This window comes from Zalophus californianus, chromosome 4, assembly GCF_009762305.2.
Source record: "Zalophus californianus isolate mZalCal1 chromosome 4, mZalCal1.pri.v2, whole genome shotgun sequence".
NCBI lineage: Eukaryota > Metazoa > Chordata > Mammalia > Carnivora > Otariidae > Zalophus > Zalophus californianus.
In genome coordinates this window covers 52,506,497-52,532,742 of record NC_045598.1, presented here as the reverse complement: position 1 = coordinate 52,532,742, position 26,246 = coordinate 52,506,497, and the positions used below count along the sequence as shown (strand labels likewise).

Sequence of the window (26,246 nt, the reverse complement as noted above, 5' to 3'; positions counted from 1 at the left end):
TGGGCTGATATTTTCCAGGGCAAAATGCCCATTAACCTAATTATATAAGTGTAAATAAACATGCAGCAAAATACTTAAAAGGACAAAATAAAATTGACCATTTTGAAACATTAATTTTCTCATGTAAATAATATTTCCTATTAAAAATAGGGCTCATTAAAGCCAATCTCAAGGGGTTTGTATTTGGAAATGTCTTATAGGAAAGTTACTTCTGCTGAAAGTAATGGTAACACATTGCTTTAAACATTCAGTAAATTAAAGTTTATTGATCCAGTCCTATTCATCATAGTATTATAGGAGCAAAAGAGTAGAAACAACCTAAATGGGGGCGCCTGGGTGGCTCAGTTGGCTGAGCGTCTGACTCTTGATTTCAGCTCAGGTCATAATCTCAGGGTAGTGAGACTGAGCCCTGTGTTGGGCTCCGTGCTGGGTGAGAGGAGCCTGCTTAGATTTTCTCTCCCCTCCCTCCCTCTACACCCCTCCCCCCTCTGCTGCTCGTGCTTGCTCTCTCTAAAAATAAAATAAAATAAAATAAAATTTCCTTTAAAATAAAAAGAAACAACCTAAAGGTCTATCTAGAGGAGACTGGTTATGTTAATTATGGATTGAACTAATAAAGAGTATTATATAGTTTAAGAATGAGGACATTTTCTATGTACCAATATGAAAGATCTCCAAATCCTACTGCTAAGTCAAAAATAAAAAGCAAAGAACAATTAATGCTGCATGTGTTTTTGTGTGAAGGGGAGGGGAAAAAGAATGAATATATTCATGTTTATTTGCATATGTATAAAGAAACTCTGAAAGGACACTCCGGAAACAGCAGTGGTTATGGGGGAATACAGAAGTGGGAACTGGGAGAAAGGGGACAGAGCTGGGAGAGTTTTCACTTCATGCTTTTCTATACTTAAAAACATTTTTTTTTAAAAGATTTTATTTATTTGTCAGAGAGAGGGGGAATGAGAGAGAGAGCACATAAGCCGGGGGAGCGGCAGGCGGAGGGCGAAGCAGGCTCCCCGCGAGGAAGGAGCCGGATGTGGGGACTCGATCCCAGAACCCCGAGATCACAACCCGAGCCGAAGGCAAATGCTCAACCTACTGAACCACCCAGGCGTCCCTACCCTTTAAAATTTTTGAACCAAGAAAAAGTCAAAAAGTAAAAACATATGACCAATCTTTCTATCTGACTGAATATGGAAACTTCTTTTGCAATCACAGGTCCATCCACTATTTTTCCTTTTGCTTATAGGGGTTGGATTCTTATGGGAGCTACATTGTTCCTCTGGGAGAGCTGCGTGTGGGTGATGGGAAAAAGGAACCATTGGAACCAACCTTACTTTTTTCTCTTGTGGCACTCAGATGATTTTGCTTTTGTGGGAAGATTAACCCAAGGTGAATTTCTCCTGCATGATGTTAAGGTTGGGATTTCTATCACAATTTTTCCTAATGATTTATTTTTTTACATATATATTTTTATTTAAGATTTTATTTTATTTATCTGAGAGAGACAAAGCAAGACACAGAGCACGAGTGGAGGAGGAGTGGCAAAGGCAGAGGGAGAAGCAGACTCCCCGCTGAGCAGGGAGCCCGATGGGGGCGGGGGGCTCGATCCCAGGACCCTGGGATCATGACCTGAGTCGAAGGCAGACGGTTAACTGACTGAGCCACCCAAGTGCCCCTTTCCTAATGATTTAAATGAATCCAATTTATGTGAGGGTCCCTTGAATGGCATAGTAGGTATTTACTTATTTTCCACCTAAACAGGATCCCCAGGCTTTGGTGAGAGAGAAGCGTATGTGACTGAGTAATAAAATTTTTTTGAGGGAAAGTCAGAATTAGTAACTACACTCAAGGAATATTAGACTGATGTAATGAGGAGTTAGGACTACTTTTTCCTGCCCCCGCTGAAACTAATGCATAAGCAGTGCAGGGCATTCAAACTATGTGATCTTTGGAGTCATACCAATCTGAATTTGCATCTTGGACCTGTTGCTTTCTATTAATATTAGTTAATACTTATATAACATTTACTATATGCTAGATACTGTTAAGCACTTAACAAATATTAACTCATTTAAGACAACAATCCTGCGTGGTAGGTCCTATATCTTAGCTGGTTGACCTTGGGTGAGCTTCTTCACTTTTCTGAACCTCTATTTCCATATCCATGAAATAATATAATATGCAGCTTCCATAGTTACACTAGGGATTAAATGCAACAATGTATGAAAGTAATTTCCACCTAGTAAGTGATCTTTACATCAATATTACTATCCTTATTATGGACGTAATCCGAGAAGCGGAATAAATGCAAATGATTTAGATCCATTTACAGCCTTAAGTAGTTCTAGACAGTTTTCTCTAATTCTCTTTATGTTTAAAAAAATGTACTGGATTTCCTCCTATTAATCTTTCCCTGTTCTCCTGCAGTTGTTGGTTTAAAACAAAAATCTTAAGATCTTAAAAATCTTCAATCTCAAAACAGAGAATCTATTTTGTGGCCTGCTCCTCTAGGGTTCTGGAAAATGAAGACAGCTGGAGGGAGAAAGAACCCATGTGGAAGAGTAGATGGTGGCAGATGGACAGAAAAGCCAGCTGGCCAAACTTCTGGGGACTGGGAGAGAAGAGGGGCGGACGGGGCCTTGGCACGGGCCTGACACACGGCCCCTGGGGCTTCGTGGCTAAGACGACCGGTTGCATTCCCCTCCACTGAGGTAAGCAAATCAGTTCTCTTCTATTTGCCCTTGGAAAAAAGAACTCTTACTCTTACCATTTCACAGATGGAGAACGATGGAGGCTTGAAAAGTGTCAAGCATCTTTTAGAAGAGCCAAAAAGAGCTTCACTTGCACTGCAAGGCCTTCTGCTTCGGGCCACACCGTTCTGTCTGAAACCAGAGAAGCTTGCTGGCTGGCAAGCCCAGTTTGACACAGAAGTCTCTGGAGGCTCAGCCAGGGGCCTGACACCTTACAGGGCTGTGAGGCCAGCCTTCAGTGTGTGGTCGTTCCCTGGAGTTACAACTGTTCTTTATCCCCCGTTCAGACACAGGAGAGGAGGCTTTGACCCCAAGTGTGTCTTTCAGACCCCACCTGTACCCAGCGGGCCCTATAGCACAGAGTACCAGCTCTTCTCTAGCCCAGAGAAGGAAGGAGCAGTTCCCCACAGCTAGTCATACCCAGACCGGGGGATTTTGCTTTGGAAAGAAGCATGGAAGGCAACGAAAACAGCAAACTTCACGAAACCCTTCCTTGGAACACCTGTGTGGCAGCCGGCATAGAAGTACCCAGAAAAACTGCTCGGAGCTTGGTTTCAGGGGAACAATTTACAGAGTGATTTGCATTTTTAAAATGCTCAAGTTACTTGGTACAAATGTGTCTTAACTACAGACTCATTTTCAAATTTTACATAAATCCTGAACTAGTTAAAAAATCATAAAACCCCTTAAAGCAGCCGTCAGTAGACTGTCCAGTGACGGCAGGAAATGAGCCGTATTGTTGAAGAACAGATGGTTTACATTATAGAAACCCTTTAGGCTAAACTTGTTTAGGTCTGGCATATTGTAAATTATATTTTAGTAATGAAAGTGAAATGACCTTGGCTTGACCTCAAGTGGGGTTTGTCTGTTTGAACCAATGTAGTGGAGAACTATGAAAGAAAATGAAGTCATAAAGTTTTGGCAGTTCAATTTTGGCTCATTTCAAGTTAAGGGGTTATAAATCTGTTTAGTTTTTGTTTGACAAGTATTTGTCATACAGGGATGTACAAAATGTAAAGAAGTGTAAAATACACATGAGGCACGGTGCCAAAGTAAACGAAGTACAAAGGAAAACTGGAATGAATAGGGTCCTGGGCTCCTATCTCTTTATCACTCCCTCCATTAGTTGAATGACAAGATGGGCTCGGTTTATGATATGCTCTAAGGCAATTAAGTACCTTAAAACTGAAACAGGCTTTCAGTTTTAATGTTAACATTTTTACTTCTCAAAGTAAACACACATCTGCCTCAGTGAGGTTTTAAAAATTGTATAATTTGGCGGGGGGGGGAGAAAAATCAAAGTTGATGTAGAAGTTGATACGTGATTCTGAACTCCAAATCTGCCTTTTCCCTTAGACATTTTTGAAGAGCAACTGTATTAGAGTTTACATGAGCTCTTCACAGAAGGAAAATGAAGGGAGAACATTCTAGATGATGGTCATTTAGCTGTGAGTCAGATGTGACTATCGTCGTCCTGTGTCTAAACTGCTGATGGAGGCCAGGCTGATGTTGGTGGCTACCTTCACCTGAGTGACATTACTAAATGGGGACATGGGATCCTTTTAGATCTCTTACCTTTAGATATGAAAGCAATGGACCATGAGTAGAGTTTTTAAAAAATTGTCATGAGGTGGGTGGCAGATGGATAAGGAAGACAGACTCAATGACTTCATCTCCTTCCACCTTTGGGAAGTTACACCTTAGGTGATAATACATTTGAAACGATTCCTCTGGGTGACACAGCTTACGACTAACCTGCCATTTCCTGCTCACTTGACAGAAGTGATTGCCGTAGGAGATGAGGTGAGGATGGCCTGATGGCCTGCATTTGTGGGCAGCATGGATCCATGGATTTGTGACTTTTTGCTTCTAACCTGAGCAGGGTATGAATGCTCTACTTTTGAGCCCCACTTGAAGCTGGACACAAAGAAAAAGCTGAGTGACATGAGGTGGGGGGAAACAGAGCCCAGGGTGGTTCTCCAGGACAGGTAAAGGTGACTCCAACAGCAAAGGTTGAAAAAGAACTGAAGTTCTATTCATACGACTGACCCAAACCATCCTCTGTAGTACCTCTACTGGTTCCTTTCCCATGCCCTAATGCTCCAAGATGGCTGCCCTTTTACAAATCTCATTTGCTATACACTTGCCAATTCTAGCTGGACCCAGGTGTCTTCAGGAGAAGAACAGGTTCCACACGGTGGCATCTGTCCTCAGCCTCGTTAGAATTAGAGTGGGATTTAGGGTAATAGGACATTACCTGGTCCTTTTTCTCTTTGGAAGCACAGTTCTCCCTGAGATCTGTATTCCTTGGGGACTTGCTTGCTCTCTGATTCTCAAGTACTAACCAGCATAGTCTAATTCAGAGCAGGCCTTGGAGCCCCTCAGAAGGCTTGTTAAAACACAGATTGCTGGGCACCTGGGTGTCTCAGTCGTTAAGCGTCTGCCTTCGGCCCAGGTCATGATCCCAGAGTTCTGGGATCGAGCCTCGCCATCAGGCTCCCGGCTCGGCAGGAAGCCTGCTTCTCCCTCTCCCACTCCCCCTGCTTGTGGTCCTGCTCTCGCTAGCTCTCTCTGTCAAATAAATACAAAAATAAAATCTTTAAAAAAAAAACAAAACCAAAACACCACAGATTGCTGGGACCCAATCCCAGAGTTTCTGATTCTGTAGGTCTGAGATTCTGCAGTTCTGACAAGTCCGGGTGATGAGGATGTTCCTGACCTGGAGGCTTCACTATGAGAACAACTGGGATAAGTGAATTACGGCTTTTCTGGGTCAGACCCTTATGGCGGTCGGACCTTGCTCCTTGCATGATGAATGACTACCATGCGTCTGAAGGGCCTGGTTGGGCAATTTTGACTTATAGGAGCCAGAGAAAATAACACTTGGCTCAGAAGATGCTTTGGAAATGCCAGCTAAAGTAAATATAAGAACGACTGGCTGGTATTTACTGTGTTTAGAGTCTGCTGCTGTCTTAGTGAGATTCAAGGTTTTGAAATTAAATCACTCTATATGTTGGGTTATGTCATCAGTTTATTCTATTTTCATGGGTAGCCAACGGTGTGGGATCTTTTTAAATAGCTGGTTGTATCAGCCAGTCAACGGATACTGTATATACTATATACCAAGGAGCATACATATGAGAATAGTATGTGAGGACCCATGCAAGAAGCATGAAGAGTGAGGACACAGCGGATCCTACCCTAGATGTCTGTACTCCGAGTTTAATAGTAGCTACCATATATTGAATCCTTGCCCTGTGCCAGACCCTGAGACCATAACAATGTCTACAATTTGTTTTTGGAATGCTGATATGTTAAGTTGTAAGTACTTCACACATATTAATCCCTTTCAACCTTACAGTAACCCCAGGAAATCGGTCACTATGACTACTAGCCCCATTTTACAGATGGCAACTCTGAGAAACAGACTGATTAAGTGATTCCACAGCTGGTAGGTCATTATGTCAGACTGCAGAGCCTGTCTTACTAGTGACTACTGCACACGTCCTTTGTTTGCTCTCTCAGTGCTTACTGCATCAACTCATGAACCTTCATCCCAATCCCATGAGAGTCACACTATGATGTCCCCATTTTATGGATCAGGAAATTAAGACATGCAGAGGTTAAGGCTTGCCTAAAGAAGCCCACCGATCAAGAGGTGATGCCAAGATGCAAATCCAGTCTGTCTGACTCCAAAGCTGGAGCATTTTTCTGGGACTAATTGGCAGTTTTCATTTTGATCCTCGAAGGGCTCCATAATTTTGAAAGCATGAAGCCCTCTGGTATAAAAGTGGAATGTCAAGGTGTAATCACTCTCTGGTCTCTGATCTAGACCTTACTCTGGTTGATTCTCTGTTGTCCCCATGAGTTGACTGGGACAAATGAACAGAACCTTTCCACAGCAGCCTTTGCCTCCGTGGGGCACAAGAGCCCTGGAGAATATATAAAAATAGAGATCTCTTAGTATCTGGACTTAGCTGTTGACAGGGATCTGCTTGACTCCAAGGCCTATTTTCCATTTTTGTGCATTTTACTGGTTCTGAGGTAAACAGTGTTCAAATTGCAAAACAATTGGCTCCACTCCTCAATGGAAATGATTATGTTTTAAAAACTTAAAGGCCACAGCCGTTTCATCTTGGGAGGTTATGGACATTTTCAAAGACTATAGCCGAACTAAGCGCCTTCCAGCTTATGCCATCAAATTCTGGAGGGAGTTTCAACCAACAGTCTGCCACATTTGCCAGGAGTTTAGCTGCACTTCTCTGGAAGTGATTTATCATCGGAAGCAATTCTTTTCTCTGTCACATAACTTTCTGATGGTTAGTTTGAATGTTTGGTGGTGACCAGGGTTCATTCTGTGGTGGTTACTTGATAATGTCAATAGGAGATGTTCGCTCCTGCCTGGAAACAGACAGAACAGAGGACAGTACTTCCAGTGTCAGCTTGAGCCACCAAGTGCTGAGAACTTGAGCTCAGGTGTTTGGTCAGCCTCAAAATTAGGCAGTAGAGTGCAGCGCGGAAGCAATGGGGACGCACCTGGGCAGAGCCGGGTTCAAGTTTTCTCACTCCCAAATCAGGCTCAAATTAGCTCCTTCTTCATAAGGTCATAAGAGAGATCCCATTGAGATTATGCATGTGATGTACTGTAGCTTATTTCTAGTACCACTTATAATATATCCACTTCTAGTACTCATTCTCCCTGGAAGTCAGGTTTCTACAGACACAGATTGGAGCTGAGGCTCCTAGCTCGAACTATCAGACCCTCTCCACCCTGATGGATATTACCCAGGGTGTCAACAGGGTGTGGGCAGGGGCATTTATGGGAACCAGACAGGAATGAAATACCAGAGCTGTCCAAAGAGCTCCCTCCAGTATCTTCACTGTGCTTCCCTTGCTTCTGTCCTCACCCCAGGTAATGGGGGCTGCTGGATCCTAGAGCTTCCTCACAACCCACATTATCCTGTGCACAGCATTTGGTAGTTGATTAAAATATCTGTGGTTGTTAATATCATCAATGTAACAAAAATAACAGTAACTTCTAGCTAGCGAATCCTTGTGAAGTACCAGACATGCTATCTCAAAGTGCTACAAAGACTGGATGTGGGGGTGATCGGGTTGCAACATCTGTTACCCCCTTGATCGCCAGGGTTGATCTGGCTGATCTGGCTGCCTGGGGGGTGCCGCCTTCTTCCTTCCCTCAGTGTTCCATGCACATCCTCCCCGGGAAGCTGCATGCTTTGTCGAAGAGGGTGACCTTCCCCGATTGAGGAGGACTGTTCTTTGGTCAAGGGTATATGAGTGGCTGTGCTCCCCCTGCTAGAACCTCCAAATAAGAAAAAAAAAATCTCTAAGTACTATTCCTGTCCTTGTTTTACAGGGGAGAAAACAAAGGGTCAGAGAATTTGCTTAAACCTCATGGCCGGGAATCAGTGGCACTGAGATTTGTTAATCATCTCTCTCTCTTTACAGTCCTTGCCCTTTGGAGTATATCAAACTATTTCCCAGAAATCGACTAAGAAAAAAATGTGGCTGGTAAGGTAAGTTAGGCCCAAAGAGTATGGATCCTTAGGTGCAACGAGGAAGAATTTTATAACTTGACATTGGTCCTTCCAGATTGGGGAATGTATATCAAGTGGGAGCAAAAGCAATGCCAGAGGATGAAATCAGCTTGTGAGAGAGAGAGAGAGAGAGAGAGAGAAGAGGGGGAGGAGGGGGACAGAGAGGGAGGAGAGGGGGAGGAGGGGGAGAAAAAGGGAGAGGAGAGGGGGAGGAGGGGGGAGAGAGAGAGAGGAGAGGGAGGGGGGAGGGGAGAGAGGGAGGAGGGGGAAGGAGGGGGAGAGAGGAGGAGGGGGAAGGAGGGGAGAGAGAGGGAGGAGAGGGGAGGAGGGAGAGAGAGGAGGGGAAGGAGGGGAGAGAGGGAGGAGGGAAGGAGGGGGAAGAGAGGGAGGAGAGGGGAGAGGGGAGAGAGAGAGAGAGGGGGAGAGAGGAGGGGGGAGGGGAGGAGAGAGGGGAGAGGGAGAGAGGGAGGAGGAGGAGGGAGAGAGAGAGGAGAGGAGAGGGAGAGAGAGAAGGGGAGGAGGGGAGGGAAAGGAGGAACCGAAGGAACTAGTGAAGGAAACAGAGGAGATAGGAGGAAAACCTAGAGAAAAAGTGTTTCAAGATGTGTTCAGAATATCCAAGGCTCCAGGGAAATTAAAAGGATAAAGTCTTGGAAAAGGCCATTGGATTGAATTACATCACTGGTGATTCCCTAGAGGCCTGTCAATAGAATAATGAGCTCCGAATCTGGAGACAAAGGCTCTAAGGACTGATGGAAAAGCTATTGAGGACATTTTAGCACCAAGTTGGTGACACTGGTAAGGCCAGGGTTCAAAAGGGTAGCCAGACCACAGCAGGCTTTTTAGATGGAAGCATGTTGCTGGCAAAGGGGACAGCCCAGAAGGTAATCAAGTGTCAGTACCTTCAGCAACTACTTTGCTGGAAAGGAAAAGAGAGAGGAACTGCCTGGAAGTGAAGAAACAGAAAGTTGCAAGAGATGAGGGTAAACTGAGAAATAAAATAGAGTCACCAGCTTCAGAACGTGAGGCAAATCCTGCCTTCCCCCAGATGTTCCTTATACCAGCCCAGAGCTTGCAGGAGTCTGACCCACAGTCCTATTCAGGCTTTGCTGTGCCCCCCCAACCTCCCCAACTGTTCTTTGCTCCCCATTCTCAAGCTCCTCCACCTCTTAACTTCTCTGGTGCCCATGTCCCACATAGGTGAGTCACAGAGGGAAGGACAAAAGCCCCCACCCCTCTGCTGTGCTTGAGTGGGAGGCTCTGACCCTTTCTCACTCCCCAAGGAAAGTGCTCCACAGCATTTTCTCTGTACAACACTGCCCTGTTTTTCAGACACAGGACAACTGGGGGGTGGGGGTGGGGGCAAAGGAAAAGAATCCAGGAGAAGGAAGTTAGGGTTTCCCAGGCTTCTTGGAGAAGGTTCACTTTCCACAGTATTCTTAAATAACACCCACTCGATGATAAAACTTGTAATGCGATATAGAAAAATCCTACTTAGTTCACGCCTTGCTAGAATACTCATCAGGGGATTTTAAAGGCGGGAAAGAGAGGAGGTTATCTTATCCAACTGAATGGCTTGAAATCTCCTGCTGAACAAAATAAAAGGAAAACAAATGAACAGTACCTTATATGAACAGGGTCTCCTTCATTCTCTGAACAACTGAGAAAAGTAAGACTCAGAGAGGCCAAGTGGCTTCTCAGGGCCACGGGGCAAGGGGACCGACAGGGGGCTGCAGTTAGAGCCAGAGGAGCGTCTCCATTTCCCGACTGTTCGTGGCTCAGCGCTGAGGTGCCTCTCTGGCCCACTGACTCCTCTTCCCCACGGAGCAGCAGAAACTCAAACCTCATCGAGTCTAACCTCTAACTGCCTCACCCACCTCTCTGGACACCCAGGCCAGGTCTGTCCACCAGTCTGTTCACGACTGCTACTGTCCCCTCTGAAGGGTATGGTTTCTAATCTCCCTGAGGAGCCTCTTCTTAATCCCAACACTTGCAGGGGATTTTAGAAGCTCAGCAAGTAGAGAGAGAGAGAAACAGTTTAAAACCTGAGGGGCATATTCATGTGGATCAATAAAAATCCTGGAGCCTCTGACTTTTGAATTGACCAAGGAAAAATCAGAATAAGACTCGGGCATACCAGCTTCCATGCTTTCTTCTTTAACACCTCGGCCTCCAAATATCCTTTTGATTTTATGCTGGTAGGGTGTTTGTTTTCAGGATTTTTTTTTTTCTCTTTCTTTCTTATGTGTGTTCTTTCCTTCTAACTTTATAGGTACATGTAATATTTATGGGTCAGCGACCTTTCAAAGCACTTTTAGAGAGTGATTTTACAGTTAAGAATTTTCTTTAAGGTCTACGAAGTCCTTTGTGCTTTTTCCAGGAAAGGCACTCAGTAAGAACCAAAACAAACAGAATAACTCAAATTTGATTGGAGCCAAATCTCTTAAGAGAGTAAGAGAAAAAGGGCGAGCATTTGTTTTTGTTGTTTCTTTTCCCCTCCTCAACCCTCAAAGATAGTCAAGCCATTCCGACCTACAGTGTGGTTCAGAATTATTTGAGAGCTGTTTAAGGCTGAATTTTAAGCGTTGGGTTGGAGAAATCTTGGCACTGGGATTTTGCAAGGGACACTTCAGAAATGATGAAACCATGCTTATTTCACCAAGTCTTTGGGAAAATTTGTCCCAGTATATTTTACATTTGTCTCTATGACCATCGAGGATAGAGGACTATTACTGCTCTGGCCAAATCTCATATGTCTTTGGCAGGACTGCAGCGATATCATTTAGACGTGTGACTGTTACACAAGGCTCTTAAGAATTTATCACAAGGCAGGGTGATGCCTGTGGTTAGTGTTCAGCCCAAACTAACCAAATGGAATCATATTCAGTTGTTTGCCTGACCCCCTCCCACTCTCCCTTCCCAGCATGATTTGTCCTGTGAAAAAGTTATTATGGGGTCAGGCGAGTACAAGGACTTTATTTAGTCATGAAAAATCCTATGTTCACATTTCATCTCTTCCAATCTCTAGCTCTTTGATTTTGGACAAATTACTTAATCTGTACAAGCCTCAGTTACCCCGGTTGTATGGTAGCAATAATCACATCTATATTATAGAATAGCTGCAAGGATTAAATGAGATGATGAGTATAAATCTCCTGGTATAGTTCCTGGCAATTTGTATCCCTCAACACACATTAGCTTTCTCCGTTTATGCCACAAAGCTCTCTGAGATCTTTATTTGAAAGACTGCATAAACCCAAAACATTATGCCTCTTGGACATCATGCTTTGCAAAACAAACCTCTGCTAATAATGGAATTGAGTTGCAGACTGAGGCTGACCTACACAATGACAGTTTTCCCCAATGGAAAGTACTCTTCCTGTTCCTGCCGCAGCCTGGAGGAGCCCGCCTCTCCAGGATGGTGGCAGGGGCAAGGTGACTGCCGTAAGCCAGATGATCTGGGTCTCTCTCCTGTCCAGAGTTCTGGCATTTCTAAGATTTCTCAACATTTAATAACAGAAATAACGGAGAAAGATGCTCATGGAAAAAGACCATTGCACTAGAACTCTGAAGCCTGGGAATTGTAAAATTTCAACTGGGTGTTACCTTATTAACCCCTCTTTTTTCTTCCACTCCCTTGTAAGGATTAGATGTGATGTTCTCTAACATGCTGTAAGGGACGTAAGCTGCGTAGCTGGCAGCTAGGATGTCAGAAACAACTGAACCCCCACTGCTATCTGTCCACCAACCTACTTAGTGAACGCTGTTGTCTTCAGGGTCTGTGGGGTTTTTTTTTAATGGTAAAAATTCACACTTAAGAGAACTGTGGTTTTGCCTGGGACAGAATACTTAAAAAAATGAATTTTTAACACTTAAGAAATCCAAAAACCTTACCAACAAATATGACTACAACAGAAAAATGTCTTAAGACTTTTTTAAATTAAAAAAAAAAAAAATCCAACCGCAACACAGACTAAAATCAAATGAGGGGCTAAGAGTCAGCCCCAACAGGGAACTCTACTAATTAGTTAAAAGGATTAGTTAATTTGAGTGTGAAGACATTTTTCTCTAAAATTTTATTAAAGAGATGCATCTTCTCTTTATGAGGGTCAAATGAATAATATGGTCACTAACCCACAGAGAAGATAAATATTTGTAGATGAGTGAATGAATGTCCTATGGAGTTGGAAGAAGAAAAAGACAGGCTTTTTGGATGTCCTCTAAATTATTTAAATGAAATCTCTCTGCCGAGAGCCTGGGATTGAGGTTCTGGCTTTCTGAAGAGAAAGGCTCTGTTGTATTTCAGCTTCAAGATGTGGTGTGTGTGTTCCATTTAAGGTAAGGGCCGGTGACCCTGGGTTCCTTGCCAAGACCTGGAGCAACCCACGTGTTGAAAGATGAGGAGGAAAAACTAAAAGGAAGTGGGCTGATTTAGCACAGAGATGAGAAGGCTAAGATGGGCAATCATGCAACAGAATTTGAAGATTATAGGAAGGACAACACTTCTCTTTAAAAATGCTTAAACCAAAGCGAAATGGATTGAGGTTAGGCATTAAACCTAACTGAGCTCCTAGGTTAGGCCTTAGGTTTTGTTCTTGTGGAAAAAAAGCACATCACATAAAACTTACTGTTCTTAAGTGTGCAATCTATGCACACTGTTGTGCAACATAAAGGATTTTTTGACAGTTAAAAGTTAGTAAACCATGTTTCTTTTTTTCTCTCTGTTCATCTCTTTCAGTTTGATTGGAAGGGTATGGTCTTTCCTTCTTTGAAATTTTGCAAAATAGCTCCACTCGGAATCCTTAGGAGAGATGATGTCCTAAGGATTCTTTCTAGCCCAGACTCGATGGTAAGGCAGTGATGGGGCTGGCCCGACACGGACGTGGACATACTGATGAAAGAATGTTCCAGGTGCCTTGGATAAAGTTAGAGGTGTACAGTTATGCTGAAATTGACCTCTAGAGCTTGTAAACTCTGAGTCTAGATCATTTGATTTCTAAGCTGGGGAAGGTGCTAAGTTTGGCTTTAACCCGAAGGCTGCGGAATCTATGCAGCTCCGTACTGCTAACTTTACCTTGGGTTTATATGCATTCAGCATTGACATCTCCACATTTTGACCTCTGACGTGTTTCGGTTGCCTCTGGACAGGCGGTGACGAGGTCTTCTGGTTATTGCGGCAGACACAAATGAAGAAGAAGAGCAGGGCAATGGCCAGAGGAATGGCAACACTTGGCACGAGTATGTACAAGATTTCCATTTTATTCTTCTCCTTGGAATCCTTCGAATCTGGGCACAGAAATAAAAAAGAGCAAAAGTCACACTAGTTCAAATAACATGTATAATATTACATCGCATAGTTGAAAATGACCTCCTATTCTTCTATACACAAAAATTCACTGGAGAGAAAAGGAACCACTGCTTATTACAATTTGTTTCTATCAAACCTTCAACATAATTTATTGAAGTCTAAAAGTTTAAAGTTCAAGTGCTTAAAAATTGCAGAGGGACATTGTGAAGCCTTTGCATGTGTGTGGGTCCCCCTCTGATGTTGCCTCTCTTTAGCAGCAGACCTGCATTTCTCTGACACCTTCAAAGTTAAATGTCATGTGCATGGACTGTATATACCCAAGAGCATTCATGTGGACCACAGGGTTCTTCTTCCATTGGCTGCTAGCCCAGATCAACCACTACAATGTGTTCTTCCAGAAATCATGCCCTTGTCTTGGCTGGTTTGGACTTACAGGGCCAGTCCTGCATCTTCCAGAATCAATGTCACTCAGGAATCCTGGTCCCAGGGTCCATAAAGCCACTGGCCCGAGAATATGGGGGACCTGACTCAGTTCCTGATGAACTGTGTGACCTTGAACAAACCATTCACCTCTTGGGACCTCACTTCTTCTTGTCTGCACAAATGAAGTATCTATTTTGGATGGTGTCTACAGTTCCCTCCAGCACGGCATCACTGAATAACGTGACACCTTTTGAAACCCCAGAATTCTTCTTAAATGATTTCATATGAGCCCAGTAATTATGAATGCTAACACTCTGAAGTGTATTGTTGAAATCTTATATATCTACCGTTGCTTGGAAGAGAATATAGTATATATAGAAGGACACAAGGCATACTTTTTAAAAATCGATTTGAGTCTGACCTTTAAATATTTTGGGCATACGATAATAAATTATTTGACTGACAAAACAAACACAGGAATTATGGGCAATAATTAGAGGGGTTACATAATACAGGCCCTGATCACCAATAAACTTATCAACTATCTTGCTTGAAGAAAATCCAAAGTGTGAAAATCCAGATTGACCCCAAATTTGGAGATGATTATTTACTTAACCTAGAATTAACCATGCATCCATTTACTCATCCCCTCACTTGTTCAGTAAGTCAGTAAACACAAACTACTACTGCCAAACATCATTCTAGATACTGGGAATATGAAGTTAAAAACGGTATGTCCTTTGCCTTTCAGGAGCTCATGGTTGGGGAAGGAGAACAGAGAAAAGATAATTACAATATGTTGCTGGAAATGCAACAGGGGAAGAAGGACTATAGTCAAGAGACCCAGAAAGTCCCTCTAAATTGTGAGCTTCCTTAGTACATATAAGTTAGAATATACTATCCAGAGTTTGTTCTCGCACACAGTTACTTTGGGAACATGTTGTTCAGTGAGATATAGCAGTAACTAAATCACACTGCCTTCTCCCTGCATAAACAGACAGGCACCAAGACCTGGGTGTTGGGGCCGTGCTGTGGGTTAACCTTCAGAGAGGCGTGGGGAGGAGTAAAATTTACTTATTGTGTATACTAAAAATAACGGTTTTAATATTTACTGAGTGTTTTCTAGAACAAAATGATGTTAGCTATTATTATTAATACGGGCCAGGTACTGTTGGAAGTGCTTTTCATTAACTCATTCATTTTATCCTCACAACCAACCCCATGTGAGGCAGGTGCCATCCTTATGCCCATTTTTACAGGTGATGAAGCTGAGGGGACAGAGTAGTTAAGTAACCTGCTCCAGGATATGCAGCTAGTAATTCTAAAGCTGGGACTTCTCCCCTGTTGGTCTGGCTTCATATCTCCTGCCCTAGACCCTCCACTCCACCGCCAGGAATTTGAGAATGGTGCTGTTTGGCACCCCTTTTCTCGTGGTAGGACTTCTTGTGTTTCTCAAAGATAGGAAGGATGAGGGAGTTCTGAACAGTGGGGAAGGACATAGAAGCTTTGCCGGACATGTTACTTTGTACTCCCCATTTATACAGTGGCAGGTGACACATAACCCAGGCGTCTCTGGAGGCCATTCTAGTGGTTCTCATCCTAGGGACTGTTCTCAGGTCCTTTTGTAATGACTGTGTCTGCATGTGTATGGGTGGATGGACAGAGAGAAAGAAATCACACGGAAAAGTGCTTACCACAGCACCTAGCAGATAGATTGATCTTCTATATTAGGAATATAGTAGATCCAGATGTGATCATCTGTCTATCTAAGATCTATCTGTCTGTCTATCTATGTAGACCACGTTAGAGATGATATAGCAGAATAAAGGAATGGTGAGTCTTAGAGTCAGAAACCTGTGAAGACTGCCTTTGTCATCATCTGTGCAACCTTCAGTAAGCACTTAGCCTCTCTGAGCAAATCCATCTGCAAAATGAGAAGAGTAATACCTATTTCATAGGGTTGTTTCAAACAGTAAATGAAGGAACCGTAGGAGGTATCTACTCTAGTACCTATTACAACTCAGTCACTCGATGTTTCGCCCTTACCCTTAGAGTAGAAAAGGATTCAGAGATAAAACTTTTGGGCAGGGCATTCTAAATAACCTCAAGCAGGAAACAACCTCTCTGACCCCCATCTCCTCATTTACTTAACTTAAGAGGAATAATTGCTCTACCAATCTTAATGTGGTTCGTGTGAGAGATAATGTTCCTGACAAAACTTAAGAAAATTGAAAACTGCCACACAGTTGTTGGATGCTATGATTATTAACATTATAAAAACACTTTCAAATTTCTCAGTACCCTAGGGTGTGCCAGGCTGGGGGTAGGGGGGAATCCCTCTTGTTATTCTTGGATTTTCAGTGAAATCATTATGAGGGTAATGATTACAAAGGAATGAGGTTAATTTAGTACTCACGTAACGCAAGTCATTTTTCTGGCCCAGATTTTTAGCAACAAGAGAAAGTAGGGCTCTCACCTGTCTGGCAAACAAAAGAGTCTATTCTGTACTCATTCCATATCAGATTATTCACGGAATGCCTGTGATTGTAAACGGGAGGTCTGGGACAAATCCCCCTGTGGGTATGCACGAGAACAAACTTCAAGAAGCCAAATCCTTTAAACACGGGCAAACTTGGCTCTTTCTGATTACACTGAGGATATGCAAACGAGCCCAGAGAGTCTTCTTGCCAAGAGAAATAATCAAGCAGAACAATACGTGGCCATGTTGGAAGTGACTGAAAACGAATTTCAGCCTATTGTCAACCTGTGATACACCACACTTACTTCCCCACACACCTCTCTCCGCATTAGGCCAGAAGGGAGTCAGTCTGGCTCAAAAAACTTCACATTAAAAACATTCCACAGAACAACTAACCTTACTCATGGAAAATTAGAAAACTAACATTTGCTCAACCTCTTTTTAACAGCCTTGCATTTTTATTCAGCACTTTAACCATGTACTTGGTGTCATCTCAATTTTACATGTAGACGAATTAAGACTAAGACAGAACAAATAATTTGACAAAGCCAGAAAGTGGTGGAGTCTGGGTTGGAATGCAAGCCTGTCTGCCTTCAAGGCTTCTATGCTTTCAAAATTATATAACTAATAAAAATTAAAATACTGTATGGAATTGTTCTTCATCATTCTCCTTAAGATTCCAAGGCTCCCTTTAATGAGGGCTAATATCTGGTGGGGATTACACTATTAAACAGAATCACATTAGAACAATGGACACTATTCTTACTATTCACTTTAAAGGGTAATGGACACCCTCAGTGCATTACAAAGAAACCTGGTGGAAAATTAGAATGGCGAAGATTTCTAATACTTCGAAATAACTGTTTAGAATTTAAATGCACATATTAGTTACATCAAGTTAAATACTTGGGATTTTTGAAACCAACTATTTAGTCTGGATCACATGATTAATTTCCTTTTAAAAATCAACAATTTGGTATCACAGTTCACATCTGACATTCCTATTTTATTTTTACAAAGATATTCAATACTTTGATTAGTAATTAAATATAATGGAGAAAATACTCCTTTCTTATCCTAGGGCTTAAAACAAGGTAAACATGATTTCTTATTCAAGAGGCACTTTCATAAAGTGAAACATCATCTGGGATATTACTTTGAGTTAAAACAAAAAAATCCCTAGATCTTCAATATGGCAAAGGTGGGGAAGAAATCTTATAGAACCTTAGAATCCCCAAAATAAATACATAAATAAATAAATGTTAAATTATAATTTTGTCTAAAAAGAAATAAAAACCATAGAAAACAAATAGGAATTGCTATCATCTATTATTCGAGAATTACAAAGTAACTGGGTCTGTAGCAGATAGGAGCCCGCACCAGTGATATTTAAACACATGCCTGGAAGCCAAAGGAGAAAAGGTGTTAACTAGGTCTTCAGTTGGCATGCTAGGTCCACCATTAGGTCTCTCAATTCAATGATGGAAACATCAAGAAGATGACCTGTATTATGTATTCTCAAATTAATTCTTAAAAAGACTCTGGCCATATATAGTGATTAAAATTCTTCTCTTCAGCAAATATTGTGTTTTAAGATTTTATTTATTTGACAGAGAGAGAGAGAGAGAGAGAAAACAACAGGCAAAGCAGCAGGGGGAGAGGGAGAAGCAGGCTCTCTGCTGAGCAGGGAGCCCAATGTGGGGTTCAATCCCAGGACCCCAGGATCATGTCCTGAGCCAAAGGCAGATGCTTAACCGACTGAGCCACCCAGGTGCCCCTCTTCAGCAAATGTTTTAACCACAGTACACAATGTTTTAACCACAATAAGTGCTCATTTGTGAGCACTTGAGAAAAATCTTAGTAACTAGAATCCACATGAGTTCATTAAGTTTCTATAAGTTCTTAGGACCTCAGTTTTCTCCTCTATAAAAGGAAAGAGTTGGGCTAACCTTTTCCTTTTATTGAAAAAAATTTAATTATGGTAAAAAAATTAACAAAATTTACCATCTTCACCATTTTTAAGTGTACAGTTTAGTAGCGCTAAGCATATGTACATTGTTGTACAACAGATCTCCAAAACTTTTCCATCTTGGAAAACTGAAACTCTATTCTCATTGAACAATAACTCCCCATTTCCCCCTCCCTCTAGCCCCTGACAACAACCGGTCTACTTTTTGTTTCTATGAATTTGATTACTTTAGATACCTCATACAGTATTTGGGTTTTTATGACTGGCTTATTTTCACTCAGTAAAGTGTCCTCAAGGTTTATCTATGCTGTTGCATGTGTCAGACTTTCTTCTTTTTTAAGTCTGAATAATATACCATTGTACGTATATACCACTTTATGGATTCATCCATTGATGGGTTTGCTCCACCTCTCAGCTATTGTGAATAATGCTGCAATGTACATGGGTGTACAAATATCTCTTTGAGATTCTGCATTCAGTTCTTTTGGGTATATATCCAGAAGTAGGATTCCTGGATCATATGTCTCATTGTGGTTTTGGTTTGCATTTTTTTAATGCCTGATGATATTGAGCATCTTTTTTTTTTTTTTTTAATTTTTAAAACTTTAATACAGTTCAAATCAGTGGGCCAGGTTCACTTCAGCTCCTTCACTGCCAAACCTGGGGGCAAGGACTGCTTCAGTTTCTCTGCCTTCTCCTTGTCCGTGATGACCAAGGTGTAAAGGTATCTGCTGCACCGAACTTTAAACTTCACATTATCCTTATTTTTCTTGATCTTGACGGATTTGGCGTCCTTTCGCCTGGCCGTGAGCAAAAGTCCTTGATTTCCTCGATTTTGCGAGGCATGGCTACGGGGGGCGCACGGGAGCACGCGGCCAGCACCCAATCGTGGATTACCCCGGATTACCCCTCAGTGCCCCGTTCAGAGCCCCTTGAGCATCTTTTCATATACCGTTGGCCATTTGTATATCTTCTTTGGAGAAATGTCTGTTTAAGTCCTTTGCCCACTTTTTAATTGGGCCAATCTTTAAGTGCCAAAATTCAATAGGTTTTATAAAATTAAATCTCTTTCATTTTGATAGGATTATTTTAGAGTGGTAGACCAAGCACATTCAAACTTTCAGCAAGACATCTGATCAAGTGACCCATGATATCTTTATGGACCAAAGATGGAGGGCTAGATAATAACATCATTATATAGATTTGTAATTTACCATGTGCCTGTACCCTAAAGGTGTTAATCAGCAAATCAACCTCAAATTGTAGAGAGCTAAGCTTGAGCGAACCTGCCTGTTTGACATTATCATCAACTACTCGATGATGACATATTTATCAAACTTGAAAATGACCCAAATCTAGGAAAGATATCTGACTATAGAAATAAAATTTTATTTTTATTTCTAAATTTAAAAAAAATTTTATTCATTTGACAGAGAGAGAGCTAGAGTATACAAGCAGGGGGAGTGGCAGACAGAGGGAGAGGAAGAAGCAGGCTCCCCACCGAGCAGGGAACTCAACGAGGGGCTCGCTCCAGGACCCTGAGATCATGACCTGAGCCGGAGGCAGATGCCCAACTGACTGAGCTACCCAGGTGCCCCTATAGAAATAAAATTGTAGAGGCTCATACAAAGCAGGCTAAAATAATGACCCCAAACCAACAGTTTAAATTTTACAAATAAATACTATAGCTTGCAGTTAGGTTAAAGCTCTTGTTTAAAGAAGCCAATGATTAAGCAAATCTACTAAATAATTTTTGGTGTAACAAAACCAAGAAAAAAAAAAGAGGGAAAGAGAAGTCTAGTAAGTTTTAATGAAGACTTGAAGGTTCAGCTGGATTCAGCAACAGTACAATGAAATTGCTCCAAAAAATGTTATATATGGTACTTTTAGCAAAAAAGTACCTTCATTGGCAATACTGAATGATGATCAAAAGCATCACGGTCTTCTTCTACCTTCGCTGGTTTAAAAACACCAAAAAAGGTGTCTTCTAAGAGCAACATTTCTAAGAAAGGCTTTAAAAAAACAAGAAACATTCAGAGGAAAAGGAAGATGAGTAAGGAAAGTTTGAAAGAGCTACATGCTCTTTAGACCAAATTAAAAATTGAATGAAGGATGTGATAGGTACCTTCAAATTTGGATGATAAATGATACCAGAGGTTACAGACTGGATCTAATACAGAGACTTGTTCCTTATTAGGTTTTAATTTGAATTCATGGCCACCATTTTTTTAACATCAGGAGATTTCCCATATAAGTTTTTGTTTCAGACTTACAAATGCAGATTTTAAGGAGTGGGAGCCATCCCATAACCTCTTCAGGGTGGTGAGATGTCCCTGTATCTGAAGGTCTCTGGCAATGTTCAAACAGAGGCTGGATGACTTCAATGGTTCCCCTCAACATTCTCTGATTTTATAAACTGAGTCTACATACCTTATTTAGGTCCCTATTGTACTTTTGGCTCTCTTGTGAAGCAACTGATTTAAAGCTAGCGATTGAATATTTTCCCTGAGTGTCTTCAGATCCAGTATCAGTCCTTTTCTCCTCAGCTCCATGCTGAGGCTGACTCCTAAGGATGGTATCAATGGGCACCCTTGCCCTCTGGCTTCCAGTTAGATTGGGCCAATGGGAGACACTGGAGGGACAAGAAGAACTGCCCAGGGCAAGAAGAATATGGGTTGCCATGTTTGTTTCCAGGCTGCCTCCTTGCCGAATTGCAGAGGACTGGCTACCTCCCTCCTCCAAAGGCCACAGCCTTTGGACGGCCCTCTTTTCATTCTCAGCTCTGCTCCATAAGGTAAGGTAACTAATCATTCCTTTCACTCCATAACGTAAGGTAACTAATCATTCCTTTCACTCTTCAAGCCTAGGACGGTAATGCCTCCCCCACTTCTGCTGGCCTGGGTTCTTCACCTTATTGGTTTCCCCTAATTCTGCCAACACCTTCATAAAGAGTCTCTTTATAAAATTCTCCACGGTGTGTTTGCTTGTGCCTTTTGTTTCATGACAGAACCGTGGCTGATACAAAGCCAATATCAAAGATCGTTGTGGTCTTATATCAGAATTGCATCACCAAAGGGTTAAAGTGACAAGGAGCCCTTCCCGTTGGCATGGTGGTGGGCCAAAAGAGTTAAGAGCTTCCCAAAGCTTGTTGCTAGAGCAGCTGACACACTGGATACATGACTCAATATATTTTGAGAACAATAAAAAAAAAAAATCTTTGAGAAAAAATTATTTTATGGTTAAAAATGTTTATGGAACATGACTTCCTTATAAGTTTGGGGTAACTATTGTTCTTTACTTTGCCGAAAATGTATAGAGACTGGAGAATAAAGTACATCTTGAAAAATCTCTGTAGCATAAAAATAACTCTTCCGGAAAACTTCAAACCATACAAAGCCGTGCTCTATTCCTCCCTCCATCCCCCCTCCCCACCATCCCATTCACTGTAATGTTCAATTTTGGTTTGAAGAAATGGCTGAAAGACAAATTGCCTTACAACAGGTCTTCTATGAAATATGGGAGAAGGCTGCTGACAGAGTGAGTTAAAAACTGCAGCGTTCGCAATCTGGAAAACATCTGCCTTGCCCTGAACTGTAAACCACCACATTGTAGAAAATGGTTTGTGACAAAGCAGAACCCAGGGCGAGTGTTTGTAAGGTTATGGGACAAGTCAGGGCTATTCAGGCACAGAACTGGGCGCTGTGCCCTTTGGCAAACTGTTGTAAGCCAAGGACTTAACAGGAAATACGAAAGTATAGGCCAGGTATGAAAACTGCCAGTGGAGCCAAAATGGCCCCCTACTTTTCTTATTGGTGGGCACTCTGCAGGGATGCTGGTCAAGGAGTCAAAACCATGCCACTGCTTGGAAGTTCTAGCTGTTTGGTAGAGGGAGAGACCCTTTATTGAGGTCTCTCAGGCATGCCAGCCTGGCTGGTGGAAGAAATGTGGCCTCTGGACTTAATCTAGAGTAAAATAAAGGGCCGAGGTTCGATTATGAAGGCACTAATACAATCAAGATTCGGCCTCCCCATACAAGTCAAGAGAGGAACAAATGGGGGACCTCAGTTAGTGAGGGAGAGAGAAAGAAGAGAAGCCACGTGGTAGAAGTGAAATGGCCAGATCCTGCCAAAGCTGCTCCCAGAGAAACAGGCATTTTCCACAGTTCTGCCCCCAGGGCCGTGTCAGAAAGCAATGATAAGGTCTACAGTGAAACTGTGAACCTGGGAGGTGTGCCTAGGTGCCAGTTGGAAAGAACATAGGCAAATGTTTCTTTTTCAACGTAGTTTCCACCCAACCCACAGTATTTGGCTTGGAAGGTGGCCACAGTGACTAGAGGTAAAGGCGTAGTGAATGAAGGTTTGCAGGCAGGCTCTCAGGGAAAATGGCCAACTCTGAGGACTGGGGATCTGGGGCTGCCGGGAAGGAGGAGAGCTGGATTTAACGGGAAATGGGCAAACGCTGCGAGCCTCGCATGGAGCTAGTCCTCATCGGGGCTGAGGCTGAGTGGAGCACCTAGGGTCTCTCAGAGAAGATGCCTTTGTGGCTGGGGGTTCCACCCCTGCATGTGTGGAGCTGCAAACAAGAAAATCAATGGACAGCATCCCAAAGATCTAGAGAATCCATAATGATCAAAGGAAAGAGGAAAACGAGAAAGGAATGTTTATTCCTCTGAATCATCTAGAATTTGTTCTTTAGGTAGTTGTGCCATGGTAGACAGAAGACTGTACCTACAGTCCTCTGGACCTGGTTTGAATGTTGGCTGGAGGAAAAACAACATTGCCTCTACTTCTCCATCAGTAAAATGGAAAGGATACCTTTACCCTGTGGTGATTATGAGGATTCATTCACTGAACACATTTTATTAAGCATTAACTAAATCATAGGCCAGAGGCTGGTGTTAAAGAACAGACAACAGTCATCACGAAAATGCCAAGTGCATGACAGCACACATAAATGTTGGGAACTTAACGTGATTAAGTTAACGTGCTTAATGTGATTCATATTTTTTCCATCTGATTGTTTCACTAGATTGTAAGCTACACGAGGGCATGCTTTGATCTACCCTATTCACAAAGTCTGAAGCATAGTAGAAGCTCAACACATATTGAGTTTCAGTGAATGACATGGAGGATGAGAGGTCAAGGACAGGTCAGGTCTTGCCCAAAATATCTTTGGTCCTTTCACTTCCTCCCAGCACTACTTGGACACAAGCACAGTGTCCTAGCAGAGCCAATCCCCAGAGTTCACACCAGACATATTTGGTTGTGTTTAATTTTATGTTCTGTCTTAGAGTGAAAGTTTGCTGATAAGACGGTTGGTGGTAGGCCATTCTCAAATGCCTTTACAAAGTACAACAAAGGCTCACATTCTGCATTTAATTAGGCCTATACTTCTTTTAGCCTTACTTGGTTGAAATGAAAACAAGTTATTGGTAGGCAAATGAGACACCATATGGAGATTTTGAAATCTCCTTAACTCTGACTTAACTAAAGAATGTAGGGACTCCATCCCATTTGGGAGGCAGAAGGAAAAGGACTCATTTCAAATCTGCCCCACAAGCTTTCAGCTCAGGGTAAGATGAAACGTTATTCTCAACATCTATCTATCTGTCTGTCTGTCTATCTATCTATCATCTATCTATCATCTATCTATCTATCTATCTATCTATCTATCTATCTATCTATCTATCTATCTATCATCTATCTGTCTATCTATCTATCTATCATCTGTCTATCATCTATCTATCATCTATCTATCTATCTATCTATCATCTATCTATCTATCTATCTATCTATCTATCATCTGTCTATCTATCTATCTATCATCTATCTATCATCTATCTATCATCTATCTATCTATCTATCTATCTATCATCTATCTATCTATCTATCTATCATCTGTCTATCATCTATCTATCTACCTATCATCTATCTATCTATCCATCCATCCAACAGACACACACATACTGTCTCTAGGTTTGAGTCCTTAGTTCAATTCTTATTAACCATGTGGCCTCGGACAAGTTACTTATTCTAAGTCTCAGTTTTCTCTTCTTGGGTAGAATAAAACCCAACTCACAGGGCTATACGACTATTATAAATGACATAATGCATAAAAAACTCTTGGTCTTTGGCTCATTGTAAGCACTCAATAAATGGCAATTATTGTTTAATGTTATTGTTATTCTATAGTTTAAATTGTATAATTCCTAACCAGTTTCTGCATTCCTCCACCCTGGCACTGTTGACATTTTGGGCTGGATAATTCTTTGTATGGGTCATTCTGTGCATTTAGCTTGTTTTAGCAGCATCTCTGGCCTCCACCCAGTAGAGGCCAGTAATATCTCACAACCAGGAATGGTGACCAAAATATCTTGAGACATTGTCAAATGTTCCCTGGGAGACAAAACTTCTGCCGTTTGGGAAGCATTGGTACAGAACAAAGAGCAGTGAGTGGTCTGAGAAGTAGGAGACCTGGTTTCTATTTGTTGATTGGTGATCTTGGGTAAGTCCTACCACTTCCCTGGGCCTTGGTTTTCTCATATGGTAAAAGAGAGCAGGAAATTCCTACTTTCTCTTTCATAATTTTTATAAGAATGAAAGAGAAAGAAAATCAATGCTCACAGGAAGTGTTATGCTATTATGACTAAGTTGCTAGAGGTGGTCTATTGAGGGGCAATTCCGAGAAGCCTTGCCCAATGACAACAGCTGATGCCAACCTGCTTTCTTCTTTAATTCCCCCTTGGGGACCCACTGGCCTCCCAGCAGCTGCTTCTTGATCAATGTCAAGGATTCCCTGTGCCTTTAATGGATGTACTTGTGGCTTGGCTTGAAGAATTCAAGAGGAACTGTTTCCTTTCAACATGAAATGAAGACGCTCTTTTTGATAAAAATTATTGTAAGTGGCGAAAACTGCCTTGTCATCTCTAGATTTAGCATTCATCTAAATTTATCTCTCACATGACGAGAACTAACCAGTGGTCAGAATGTTAACTTGTCCTCAGTGGACTGATATTCAGAAAGAAAGGGTCTCAGGGTTTCTAACATCAGTGTACTGATTAATACTACGCTAATACAGAGTAATACAAGGGTGGACTTCCTCATCGGTAAGGGAACACTTTTTGATGTCATAGCATACTATGAGAATCCGTATACTAGAATCCAGAGGTGCAGCCTATTGTCATTCTTTTATCTGTTTCTGAAAAAAATCTTTAAATGGGAACTAGCAGCGTGTCTGGGGAAAAGAGCTGTAAGCTTTGAGTTTGGTCAGAGTTACATGTAGATAGAGGAGGGTTCTGGTCCAATCTCATCATCTGTATGATGTAGACCAGTCCTTTAGCCCTTCTGAACCTCAGTGGACTACATTAACACTTACCCTCCAGTGTGGATATGAGTTTTAAATGCACAGGAATATGTAAAGTGTGGAGCACTGTACAGGCACATGGTAAGTGTTTTGTGAGATGTAAGTGATCTTTCTCTCTCTATCCACAGTCTGAAAGACTGCTTAAGGATTTCTTTCATCCCTCAGAGTCTGTATTTGTTCTGATTGCTTCAGGAAGGTCACTGAAATGAAAACCATACTTTTTAAGGTATAATTTAGAGTTTTGACTAAACTAAACTAATTGTAATAAAGCTTGAATCAGCTTATCAACAAATCATCCAGTTTATGAACAAATTACCCCCCTACTTCTAGTTGGAAATTAAGGTCAGAAGTTACCCAAAGGACAATTGCTTTTACCCAGAGAGGAACGTACAAT

The 26,246-nt window shown here is 41.9% G+C and overlaps 1 protein-coding gene and 1 pseudogene across 1 annotated transcript in view; both read right to left on the bottom strand.

Moving 5' to 3' along the window:
• ROR1 (receptor tyrosine kinase like orphan receptor 1) overlaps positions 1-26,246 on the bottom strand; it is a 181,240-nt gene that overhangs the window by 6,723 nt on the left and 148,271 nt on the right. The window contains 1 exon segment of the mRNA XM_027616695.2: positions 13,386-13,597. Coding sequence (XP_027472496.1) covers positions 13,386-13,597 — 212 coding nt within the window.
• LOC113935035 lies at positions 19,067-19,336 on the bottom strand (annotated as a pseudogene).